We start from the raw sequence: 12,954 nt of genomic DNA on the forward strand, positions 1-12,954 counted from the left end.
CATACAAGCTAATTATATATAAGTAATTCTGAGCTAACTATACTTTTGTATCTGGACATACCATGACCTTATTAAAGATTTCTTTAAAAGGAAGAAAATATCAGATTAAACACATGACAACGACCTTCCTGTAATCAATTAACACTAAGAAGACAAAGCTGAACTGTTCTAGTAGCTTTGCATAAAAGGCTTCTAATAATATAACCATACTATGTGGTATTACCATTACAAATGTACCTACTTATTGTTGAGTCATTATTATTAGCTTTTCAAATTATACAGACCTTTCTTCAATGGCTCAGGTTACGTTAAACTGTACTCAGCACCAAAGATAAACTAAAAAGATCTAGTGTCCATCTATCTGTAAGGAAAAGAGGAGTGCTATCTTAGAATACAAGCTGTCCTTTAATGGAGCAGTAAAGCCAGTAAAATGATTCCTAAAAACCGAGTTTCTCAGAAATGTTAACAAGGTGTTAACAGATGATATGTACATCCTTGCACACTTCTGTAACAAGAACATTTTTCGTAACAGATCCTGGTGACCTTCCTATGAGTTAGGAAATTGGACGATGAGCATAAATAACAACCCAGAGTCTTTAAAGGGACTGTGTCTATAGAGCAGTCAGATATCTAAGGACACAACGGGTCATATTTTTTTTCTTCTTGGCAATACTTAGCAGTTATGTTTTTGCTCTTTGTCTATAGCTGGATGTATGGGGACTATCACATCCAACATGTAAAAAATTCTGTAAGACTGACTGCTGATACTGGGAAATGTGTTCCAGATATAACCAGGGCCACTAAAATATTAAAATATCACCAGCAACCAATCTGAAATATAACAAAAACAAAGCTAGCTATAAATCTATAGCATGTTTTAGAAGAATGCTTAAGTTGGGAAGGATAATGTATCCTAAGGGTAAAACAAAGTCATCACAGGATCTGAGATTTTGTTTTATTGCCTGAAGGAGCTGTTGGAGAGGTAACCGACGCAAAGGTTTTGCTCACTAGAAGGTGTTTTATTTTTTCCCCTCTATAATGGATAAGCATCACTCATCAAACCAAGCAAAAATAATTCTAATTACATTTGTTTTCAGGTGCTTGGACAGCAGGTATAGCAGAGTGAAAGAGAGGGGATGTGAATATTCCAGTTAGCAATGTAAATCACTAAATTAGCATCAAACTATTAGGATGAACTGATTAGTGCAACGTTTGACTGATCACCTCTAGATGAGCTCAAAATTAAAGCTTACAATAAATGCAGGACCAGGATCCTACTTAGCCTGAGGCAGATAAGAAATTCTCACTGTTACTATATATATGAAGCAATTTTATCTATTTACCTTTCCAGTGATACTAGCTTTCAAAACATCACTTTTTCATATTACTCTCAACTTATTCTATTTCAAATTTGGTTCACATGATATATGCCTTTGGGAAGGAAGGGGAAGAGAATTTCAGGTACCTTTATATCTGATAGAAACAAGATTTCCACCTGAAAAAAATTTTAAAGAGTCAAGCTCACAAAATGAAATTTTATCTGTAAATAAAGAATAAAATTTATATGTACCTTAGTCAAGGTTTTGCTTTTTTTGAATGCTTTTTCTGACTCTTCAGTAAAGAAAATGTGTTTGTTTTTCATATTTATTTGTCTTCTCATGTCCAGGAACTTTGACTTATACTTCACATTCTTCTGTAGGTATCTGACCCGCCGATGACTGAAGTTTGAAATTCCACCATATCTGTGATCAAACCAAAGGAAGCTGACTCAAACCTTAAGTTCTGAGTTTGTTTTCTTATATGAAAAGAGAATAAAACTGACGATTTTCACTATTTTTCTACTACCACCATTTAATTTTTATTTTATTTTCTACTAGCCACCATCTTATTTTTCTAAATTATAAATTATGAGACTAAATTATGAAATAAAGTTCGAATGTAGAGGAATTTAGGGTCTTGGTTATATGTTAACTTCCAAGTAAATGTGAAACACCAGTTGGGGAGATCAATATACCTTACATATAACAGAAAGCAGATATTACATAGTAAAATATAAAAAGGAAATATTAGAAAAATATAACCCCACTGCATATTAGGAAAATATAATCTTTTCTCATGGTGAGAGGATATCAAAGCACTTTAATACATATTTGGGTACATCGGAACTATTTTATCTTTTAAATTTTTATTTAAATTCTAGTTAGTTAACATACAGTGCAATATTGGTTTCAGGAGTAGAATTCAGTGATTCATCACTTACATACAAACCCCAATGCTTATCCCAGGTGCCCTTTTAAATTCCTGTCACCCATCTAGTCCATTCCCCACCCACCTTTCTCCATCAACCCTCAGTTTGTTCTCTGTCATTATGAGTCTCTTATGGTTTCTTTTTTTCCCTCCACCTTCCCATATGTTCATCTGTTTTGTTTCTTAAATTCCGTAAGTCAAGTCATATGGTATTTGTTTTTCTGAACTGACTTATTTTGCTTAGCATAACATACTCTTAGCTCCATTCATGTCATTGCAATTGGCAAGATTTCATTCTTGTGGATGGCTGAATAATATCCCATTGTATATATGTACCACATCTTCTTTACCCATTCATCATTTGATGGACATTTGCGCTCTCTCCATAATTTGGCTATTGTTGATATGAATTATTTTCATTTATTCTGAAGATTTTATTTATTTGTGAGAGAGAGACAGAGCAAGCACAGACAGGGGGAGCAGCAGGCAGAGGGAGGAGATGCTGAGCAAGGAGCCTGATGTATGGCTCAATCCCAGGACCCTGGGATCATTACCTGAGCCTAAGGTAGATGCTTAACTACCTAGGCATTCCTATACAAGCCACGTAGGCATCTCTCTATGAATTATTTTAAAAGTGGTCACTGATTTTTTAACTTAAATTGATCTGAGCTTACCAAAGAAGCAAACCCCTATTATCAAAATATTTAGAGAATACCAGTTGATCTAACCATCTGAATTTTTTTAGTTCTAAATCATACAGAACTAGTACAAAGACTTCTTTGACTGTATCAAGCCTCGTTTAAGTACATCTTTCACAGTGCCACAGACTTTTAGAAATTTAAAGTGTAATATACAATTAGCATTTATGAACTAAAGAGTTTAATGTTAAATGTCAGGTGTTATCACCTAGCCGTATTGTAAACTTCTTTATAAAGTCTATTTTATGCTTTTTTTTTTTTAAGATTTATTTATTTTATAGACACAGCATGTGCACACAATGGGGAGGGGGAGAGGGAAAGGGAGAGGGAGAAACTTTAGTGGGTCCTGCTCCACGACCCTGAGATCACAACTTGAGCGGAAAGTTCAATCAACTTTGCCACCCAGGTGCCCCAATTTTATCCTTTAAAGTAGAACTAGGAATCCTAAATAGAAGAAAAGTTAAATTCCAGGTAACAGAATAAATCTCCACAAATGTATACTAGCAAGAGCCACCCAAGTAATTTCTCAATAAAATTATATGTGGGTAGAAATAAATTCTGCCAGAATCTTAAACATGGCAATATCAGGAAAATATTTTATATTACTAATCTTTATGATTTTTAGCTTTAAATGCTATGAACTACAACTGCCTTCAAGTACCATAAGGAGAGATAACAGATAGTTTAAATATATTCATAGTATTATAATTATGAGCATATATTTCTGAGCTAATTTGGATTTATTTTATAAGTCAATTTTGAGATCTATGTCCTCTTCTTTCTGACTTCATAATATGTAGGTATCAGTTAAAATTTCACAACTAAGAAAATAAATCTCACCCCTTAGAAACATCAAAGACCTGGGGCGCCTGGGTGGCTCAGTGGGTTAAGCCGCTGCCTTCGGCTCAGGTCATGATCTCGGGGTCCTGGGATCAAGTCCCGCATCGGGCTCTCTGCTCAGCGGGGAGCCTGCTTCCCTCTCTCTCTCTCTCTCTCTGCCTGCCTCTCCATGTGCTTGTGATTTCTGTCAAATAAATGAATAAAATCTTAAAAAAAAAAAAAAAAAAAAAAAGGAAACATCAAAGACCTTAATCTTGGTTTAAATCACTGGTGCAAGCTGACATAAATGTCTTTAGTGTGCCTTAACTACTCAGTTCAGTCTTCAACGTATATACAACAGACCCCTCAGTTTTCTTATATATAATTCAGTTTTCTTTCATTTTCTTCGGTTTCAGATTTCTTATAAATCTTAGATTTAAATGCTTGGGCATTTAATCCCAGAGAAAACTTATACTTTCTGTATACAAATGTTCATAGCAGCTTTATTTCTAATAGCAAAATACCACACATAATCCAAATATCCTTGCACAGATGAATGATTAAAACTGATACATCCATACAGTAAATACTATTCAGCAGTAAGTAGGAATGAACTATTGGTAAACACATAACTTGTAAGGAACCTCAAGGGCATATGCTTAGATCTTAGGAACAACCTACAAGGACATACAGGGTGGTCAGTTAAACACACAAATACTAGATAAATGTGCACATACTGATAAGTCAGGATGTTCATGGTACATTGTTGAGGGAAAAAAAGCAAGCTGCAGAACATGTATGCTATGATTCTATTTTTGTGTTGTAAAAAAAAGAGTAGCCTGTTTATATGTATATAAGCATAAAAACACACGATTCAATTAGGAAGGATATATGCCAAATACTGCCTATCTCTGAGGAATGATTTGAAAGATTTTTACTCTTTCTTACTTCTGCTTTGAGTTTTAATGTTTTCATTATAAAAAAGAAAAAAGGCTACTGCAGACTTGAACTTTTCATGACATGCTTGCAAGAGATCTCAGATGTACACAAAGGCAGACATGTGAGATCCAAGGTGAAAAAGGGAACCATGCTTAGAAGTCTCAAGAGCTTGGCCTAAATCCTTAATGTGATCCTGACCAAGTCACACCTCTGTGGGCTGCAGCTGCTTTACCCATGAAACTCTAATATTAGGTTGCTTTGAAGTACAACTGAGTTAATAACACACGTGAATATATCAAACATGTAGTGATCTATGAGAAGTTAGTGTTTTAATGTAATATCTCAAATTCTATCAAATCTATAACCATCATAAGCTATTTGAATATCAGAGAAGTTGAAGATAGCTGAAGTATTACAACTTCAAGAAGACACAGTGTTTATGTAATATTTATGTAAAATTACTTTTGTCCTGAGCCATGCTTGAATCCTAGAAGGGAACCACTGTCATCAAAGTCTGAATCTGGGTTTTCATCAACGTCCAGTTCGTGGCTAAACAAATAAACAAAAGATAAACAGCAATAAGCCATTACATCCAGAGCTCACCAGTTCAGGCAAATATCAAAAGATATCATAATCAACCTACAAACACACCTTCCTACTGCACAACCAACCACCAGCTCACAAATCCAGGAAGACAGGAAAGGGCAGTTTAATCAGATTTTCCAAATATGCTAAACTACCCAGCAGTGTTTGGAACACAGCAATAAGTACTCAAATCCTAATTATCTTTATACTTGAACATGGCACTAATACCTATCTCTCCATCTGCCTTTGGAAGGACACCTGTAAAAGCTGCAACTTTAATCTCCTTGAGTGCTATTTTTAGTTTTCCTTAAAAATGAAGATGGAAACATTTGGTAAGTATCAATGCAACCAAAAAATTTACTCTCTCTCTCTGTATATATATTAAAAATAAGGTAGTGATACAAATAATAAGTAACCCATGATCATCAATTTATTGGGGATGCCTTCTAGTGATCCCTACTACCTAATGACAGTACCAAGTAAGAGAAAATGGTGAGAAATAATTCTTACAAATTAAGTTAGTCATTGAACATTTATGGTGAACTTACTAGGTTCCAGAAATATAAGTATGCCACACATAGTCTCTGCCTCCAGGAACTAAAGGAGGAATTATGGAGCATTGTATAGCATGTAGAAAAAACATAATGGAAGCATGCTTTTATGTATATACTAAGTTACTTAGCCTCCAAAGCTTGCATATTGTTTTTTTCAGAAGATGGAATACTTCATATCCTGTCAAAGAATTAAAATGTTATTAGCTAACATCTAAGTTTTGCAATGTCTTCTCTTTCCTTGTATTTTACGGAATGAGCATTTGACCATATTCTACTTATATTATTTGCTACTTGTTTAATTTTACATATCAATAGTATACTAGCACTACTTCCTGAAGAGTTGGTGTGGGTGTTAGACTTAGAGCTGCCATTGTTTTGCTATGTAACTCTGGGAAAGGCATTTATCCTCATTTTGTTTTAATATTCCCACCTACAGATTAAGAACATTAGATTACATATTTCTGAGATCTATTTTAGCAATAAAATTGCTAAATATACTCAGACATTTGGGGGAAGAAAGAGAACTTCCTTGAGAGAAACCTTTTCAACTTATATACGAATTAAAAGCTGTCATCCATGGATAGCTACTGTCAGATTTATTACACGCTAGTTTTTTGTCTTCCCAACGAGCTCATAAAAAAACCATTAGTTCCACTTTAGAAGCAAGAAACCGTGGCAGAGTCAGACTTGGGATCTGCCAAGTGTTCCAGAGTGTAGCGTCTTGCTAGTATGTCTCATCTTATTTCCTCACAGGACTGACAGCACTACAATATAACAAGCCCTTTGTAGGCACTCCCTCAAGGACACAAGTGCTTATGCTACCACACTGTGGAGAGAGAGGTAATATGCAACTTGCCTTCTCTTGAGTTTGCTTGGCTTATGTTCAGGTGGATCTTCTTCACTCTCATCTCCATCAATATTGTTGGGATGTGGTCTTTCTTTGATTGTGTTTGCTTCTGAAGAGTCCTGTGAATCTAAAGAGGCAGACATATTGCAGTGGATTTTCCCTTTAGTGTGACAACTCATCTGCCTTTTGCAAACTCTATCGAAATATTTTTGCTACCTTCCTGCAATGAACTGTACATGCATATCAGGCACAGTGCCAGACCACATCTACCTATTTTGTATATCTACACCCAGAATCTGAGCATAAAAAACTATAGCTATGTGTAATTATTAAAGTTTAAAAGTTTCCATGGTTTAACTACTTAAAGAAACAGACTAAAACTTTTTCCTCATAGCTGTCCATATCTACAGAAAGTAATCCACAGTTACCTTTGTGATAGCTAAGCAGTTATCACATTTGATAGAACTTAATTAATTAATATTAAATGGGGAGAGAGAATCTCAAGCACACTCTGCTGAGCATAAAGCCTGACTTGGGGCTTGATCTCATGACCCTGAGATCATGACCTGAACAGAAATCAACAGTCAAATGCTTAACTGAGTGAGCCACTAAGGTTCGCATATTTTGATGGAATTTTAACTTAAATCACTCTGAAGACAGCATAATACATTGATTAAAAATGACTTCGCGGGGGTGCCTGGGTGGCTCAGTGGGTTGAGGCCTCTGCCTTCGCATCAGGTGGTGGTCCCAGGGTCCTGCGATCGAGCCCCGCATTGGTATCTCTGCTCGGCAGGGAGCTTGCTTCCTTCTCTCTGCCTGCCTCTCTGCCTACTTGTGATCTCTGTCAAATAAATAAATAAAATCTTTAAAATAAAATGACTTCTGTTTATTAAGAAGCCAACACAGTTAGTTATCTCTAATATTACTTAAATTAAAAGTAACAGCAAGGTAAGCACCACCATTTAGAAAAAATATTTTTAACTTGTGGTAGCTCTACCTGAGGGACATGTGTTTCTTCAGATTGGCACAAAGTGAGTGGGTGGGACTGGAAATGGAGATCTACAGTGTAGACAAAGAGAGTCTTTGATTGTAGGCAATCTGTAGGCAGAGATTATTTTAAGAGAACACCCAACCACAAACAACAGAAAACATATTTATATAGAAATGCAATATATACATCGTGTGTGTTTTTTAAAGATTTTACTTATTTCTTTGGAAGCAAGAGAGAGAGCATGAGTGGGGAAAGAGCAGAAGAAGAGGGAGAAGGAGACTCCCTGCTGAGCAGGGAGCCCAATGTGGGGCTTGATCCCACCACCCTGGGATCATGACCTGAGCTGAAGACAGACCCTTAACCAACTGAGCCACTTAGGCGCCCCTATACCTTGTGTTTTGATCCCAAGGCAAGATCTAAAACAAATTAAAACCTAGAATTCTCAGATTTATTCTGATGGGACTCACCCTGGGACTAAGTAAAGAAATGGATAATCTATATATATATCTATATATATAGTTAGGAAAAAGGCAACAGAAGGCACGGACTATAAGGTTTAGTATATTTGACAGAGAAAAATAGGAAGATAAGTGAGGATGATCAAAGGAATAACAAGAAGGAATAAGAGAGAGGAAAATTCATTGGCCAGTATACATATTTCAAATTTTATGGTCAAAATTAGCACAGAAAGAAATCAGGAAAGTATAGAAGAGTATCAAAAGGCCAATATAAAATAATCACATTATTTAAAAAAATATGAAAATAACAAGGAATGAGAGTAAGTAACTTCCACTGGAAGAGCACAGAGAAAAAAGAGACTAAGAGGTAGGTAGAGCCACTTCAGTAACTCTCTAAAGGAAACTCTCAGGTAGATGAAGACCAGCAATCTGAGGAGCAAAGCAAATCCAATTGTTAAATAAAAGGCTAAAAACTTCTGCTTCATATAGGGATGAGACTGAAAAGAAAGTCTTATATTATAAACCAGACTTTTCTAGCACTAAACATCAAGGATGCCAAGAAGGCATCTTAATGACCTTCTGGAAGTTCAGAAGTTATAAAAATTTTCTCTCTCATTTTCCTGGTGCCATCAGTTAGAATTCTCCTTCTGAGCGAGAGCATTCTTACCAACCTCTGACTTTTCTTAATATACCTCTCAATGGCTTTCCTTAGTCCTTTCTTTAGACCAGATTTTTTGTTTGGTTTCAAATCACTTAGGCGGGAGTCAATCAAGTTCCTTATCCTGGATATTTTATGAGAATCCTAAAGTCAACCCTTCCAATTATGAATTAATATCATGCCCTGTTGAGATTCCCTACAAAGCAAGACTTCAATTGCTTGGAAATAAATTCCAGTATGACTTACAATCAGATTTGCCTGATGTCCACTGTGTACTCTGAACTATTCTCTAATAGGCCTCCTATAAATTCATTTGCTCCATAGAAACCTGGAAGTTCCCCATCCACTCTATTAAAAAATTTCTCAAGGGAGTTCCAAGTTTTAATTCACTGGCCACCAAGGTCTAAGTGGAAGGAATGGTAGTTTTGAGAACTCCAAACAAATATTCTTTTTATTTATGTGAAAAGTAATAAACTTATAATACATAAATTAAACTATGTGACATTATAGTTGACATTGTATAACCCTAACATAAAGGATAGGTGTTAATTATTTTGGTCAGTAGGTTAATTTTCCTAACTGTTACTTAGTAGGATAAATCTTGGCCAGTCTTACCCTGAGCTGGTTGGTTTGTGCTTCTGTTCCCAGACAAGCTGCTATCCTTGGTTCCTCCATTACACGGTTCACTCTGGCCAGAAGCAGGACATTCTCTGCTGCTGTTGACTTCACTTAGCCACTGATGTCCATCACAACTTACTGAAGAATCTAACTGGCTTTGTTCCACTTCCTCTGAATTCAAACTTATATTACTAATTCCATCAAGAATTTCAATATGCTCTTTATCACTTGAACTAGAGCTTTCACTATCAATTGTAATAGATGGAGATGGAAAAGACATTAAGTCTGCTTTCATGCAATTTTCTTCTTTCTCATTGTCAACTTCTATTTTAGACCCACAAGTATCTGTTTCACAGGTTTGTGAGGTATCAAAAGTCCAACCCTGAGCTTCCCAATACTGAAACTGTTCCAAATAATACCAGTAAAGTTGACTATAATGTTGTTCCCATTCCTCCTTTGTATCAGGAATATTCCAAGGTTCAGAACATAGTGTCTGATCTGAATGTTTTTCTTGCCAGCTTTGCCATAATATTCCTCCACCATATTCGTTCCAATATTTTTCCCATTTTTCTGTGATTTCTAGCTTTGGAGTTAATGTATTTTCAACAGGAAGATTTTCAGTTTCAGTATCTTTTTTGGTTTGACGTTTACTTGTTTTGGTGCTCTCATACTGTTCAACTGAAGATGGATCATCTGAAGCCAAAATGTCATCTTCATATTCTTGTCTCCAAGATTCTCTTATAATTTCATCTAAGTACTTCTTTTGATGTTTTTTCTTTTTCCTTTTTATTTTAACTTTATTTCTAGTATTCATAGAAACCTACATAAGATAAACAACTTGAATATAAAATGCAGCTCACAAATAAACTATAAAATAAAGAGAATCCAAGTCTATTTTAAACATTAAATTAAATAATTTACTGTCAAATCCACATCCTGGGTTTTTTGTTATACAAGCAAGTTAATCTTACTATTTATGTTTCCAGGAGGAGGAAAAAAGGACATATATCAAAACTTGCAGTTTTAATTAATTTATAAATATGTATGTTTAAAAAGAGGTAGAATGCTCTAATTTATGAATATGTTAGATTTGGGATAAAAAAATTCTTTGTGATATCTTACAGAGAAAACTAAGAAAAAGAAACATTAGTAACTTACCTCAAAATTCTTATGTGCAGATATCCCACCAAACTGAAGTGGTAGTCCCATACTTCTCATGAGTTCAGCCTCAGAATCAAGTTCACTTTCATCAAGGCCTAAGCCTTTACTGTCATGTGACTTTGCAGTGCCACCTTCCTCCCCTTCTTCCTCTTCTGTAGCTTGGTCTCCTACAGACAGCATCTGTTAGCTTCATTTTATAGAAAATGCAGATGCACATTTTTTCATCATTATATTTTCTAAAAATTTATTTATTTGAGAGAAAGTTCTGAACATGAACACACATGCACAAGACCATGGACAAGCCCACACAAGCAGGGGGAGGGGCAGAGGAAGAGGACAGACAGGCAGACTCCCCTCTGAGTAGGGAGCCCAATATGGGGGTTGATCCCAGGACCCTGAGATCATGACTCTAGCCAAAATCAAGAGCTGGACACTCAACTAACAGTCACCTAGGGGCCCCTCATCCTCATTTTAAAGAGAAACCTGAGACCAAAGAGTTATGCAAAGGTTACGATTTTTTAGGGGTAACACAGACAAGTAAGAAATAGCCAATTAAGAATCAGGAGACAACTTCTAATATGGCTCTGCCCACCACCAGCTGCCTAATCAACTTACACTTGCTGAGCATCTCTTCTGTGCTGTGTACTGTGCAAAGTACTGAGGATGTAAGAGGGAATGTGGCAGAATAACCACAGGGAAAACACATTTTCACATTCCTTATTATTCAATAAGTAATATTATTATTGGATATATCATAACCAATAAGGATATATCATACTCAATAAGGAATATTATCAATGAGCAATATTCCTCAATTAGATCAGTGAACTTAAAATGATGATTTTTGGAGTTTACTTTAGGATCTAGTAAGAAGAGTGGCAAAAGGTATGTCTTTAGGTGCCTCATGGTTTTTTCAATCACAACTGGGATTTATATTCTGTGACTCTGTGGGAGTAATGATTTAATGAGAGCTATAAAAGTCTGAAATCCCCTAAACTGGAAGTTCCTTTCAAATGCCCTGATTCTCCCGGAAAACCTGTTTTATTATAACGAAACAAGTTTAGCTTTATACTAGCATGGTTATATAAAAGTTTACCACACCATTAATTGGACAAATGCCATTCAAAAGCTCCATTAACCATTTAAAATGTGAGAGAAGTATCACTTTATACACTGACATACTCAATTAGGGCTGAGCTTGCACTCCAGCTAAATGATCATAGACAATAAAAGAGTGAATCTTACAAACCAAAAATGGGGACTGTAAATAAGAGGAATCTTCTGTGTATAAATTCTACTAAAACAAAGAGGGAAAAAAGATACCTACCTAAAGAAGATTCCACTCACCATGCTATTCAATGAACTTATGAAAGATCAGGAGACAGCAAATAGGAAAAACAAATGTGCTAAGTTTTATGATCCTTTCATGGTATGCATATTTTATGTTCAGTAGGAGCCTGGTGTCTAAAGAAACCTTATTTGTACATTACATTGAAATGTAAACCAAACACTTCATTCAGTGATCAACTAAAGAAACAGTGATTTGTTCCACCACTGTGAGAGTTAAAGGATTTTTAAGGGTAACATGATGCACTTCATTTGTGCTGAATTTAGCCTAGAAATCACACTAGTTTTCTATCTAGAGAAACAAAAAAGACCTGTGTGGAAAGAACAAATGAGGTCATTGAGGGAAGTCTGAGAGAGACCAAGACAGTTTTCAGGTTAACTAGGTAAGACTCAAAATACATAATAAATTCTATTTGTTATTTGTGAAAGTTAACCCAGATTGTGGCCTCTTTACTTCAAGCAGAAGACTAAGGATGTTCACTTTGCATTTATCCTGAATAATTTATCTATACAGTTGTTAAAGTATTAAACAAGAAGTTCATTAAACTGAGGTGGCTTGAAGGCCTTCGTTGTCTCTGTAAGGAAACCAAACACATAAGCCACAATCAAAGCACTCAAATCTAAGAAAAGAACAACTAATCACAAACAGCTAACTAGGCTTCCCCAAATGAGGTCATTCCTTAAGATAGAGCCAATCAATAATCTCCTTGCTTTGCTTCTATATCTTCTCTACTAAAAAACTCTCCCCTAACTCCTGTCCTGTAGTGGTGCTCCTATCTAGGGAGCTGGCAACTGCCTGAGTTGCATAGATATAAGTTCAAATAAACTCCTGAAAATTTTAATGTGCCTCTGTTCATCTTCCCGCACAATAAAATTTTGCTGAAAAAACCATATGTTCTCTACTTTTCAAAGCTTCAAATTTCATCTTGCTCTTATCTAATGGCAAAAACTCAGGAAGGAACACTACACAGAACAAAAGAGGCTACCTCAAGTCCACACAGGAGCTAGCTACAGAAAAAAAAAAGATGTGCT

At 35.6% G+C, this 12,954-nt stretch overlaps 1 protein-coding gene across 5 annotated transcripts in view; it reads right to left on the reverse strand.

Moving 5' to 3' along the window:
• The window catches only part of TGS1 (trimethylguanosine synthase 1), a 39,784-nt gene that overhangs the window by 21,135 nt on the left and 5,695 nt on the right, over positions 1-12,954 (reverse strand). For 4 of the 5 annotated variants that reach the window (XR_006384231.1, XR_006384232.1, XM_044245577.1 and 1 more), the window contains exons 3-7: positions 10,573-10,742; positions 9,412-10,234; positions 6,699-6,816; positions 5,166-5,252; positions 1,571-1,742 (exon numbers count right to left, since the gene is read on the reverse strand). Coding sequence is in view for 3 of the 5 variants with exons in the window: in XM_044245577.1 (XP_044101512.1) it covers positions 1,571-1,742; positions 5,166-5,252; positions 6,699-6,816; positions 9,412-10,234; positions 10,573-10,742 (1,370 nt within the window). In the remaining 2 variants the exon portion in view is untranslated. Of the gene's footprint in view, positions 1-1,570; positions 1,743-5,165; positions 5,253-6,698; positions 6,817-9,411; positions 10,235-10,572; positions 10,763-12,954 lie in introns of all 5 variants that reach the window. The other variant, XM_044245579.1, reaches the window with a different exon arrangement.

This window comes from Neovison vison, chromosome 4, assembly GCF_020171115.1.
Source record: "Neovison vison isolate M4711 chromosome 4, ASM_NN_V1, whole genome shotgun sequence".
Classification (NCBI taxonomy): Eukaryota; Metazoa; Chordata; class Mammalia; order Carnivora; family Mustelidae; genus Neogale; species Neogale vison.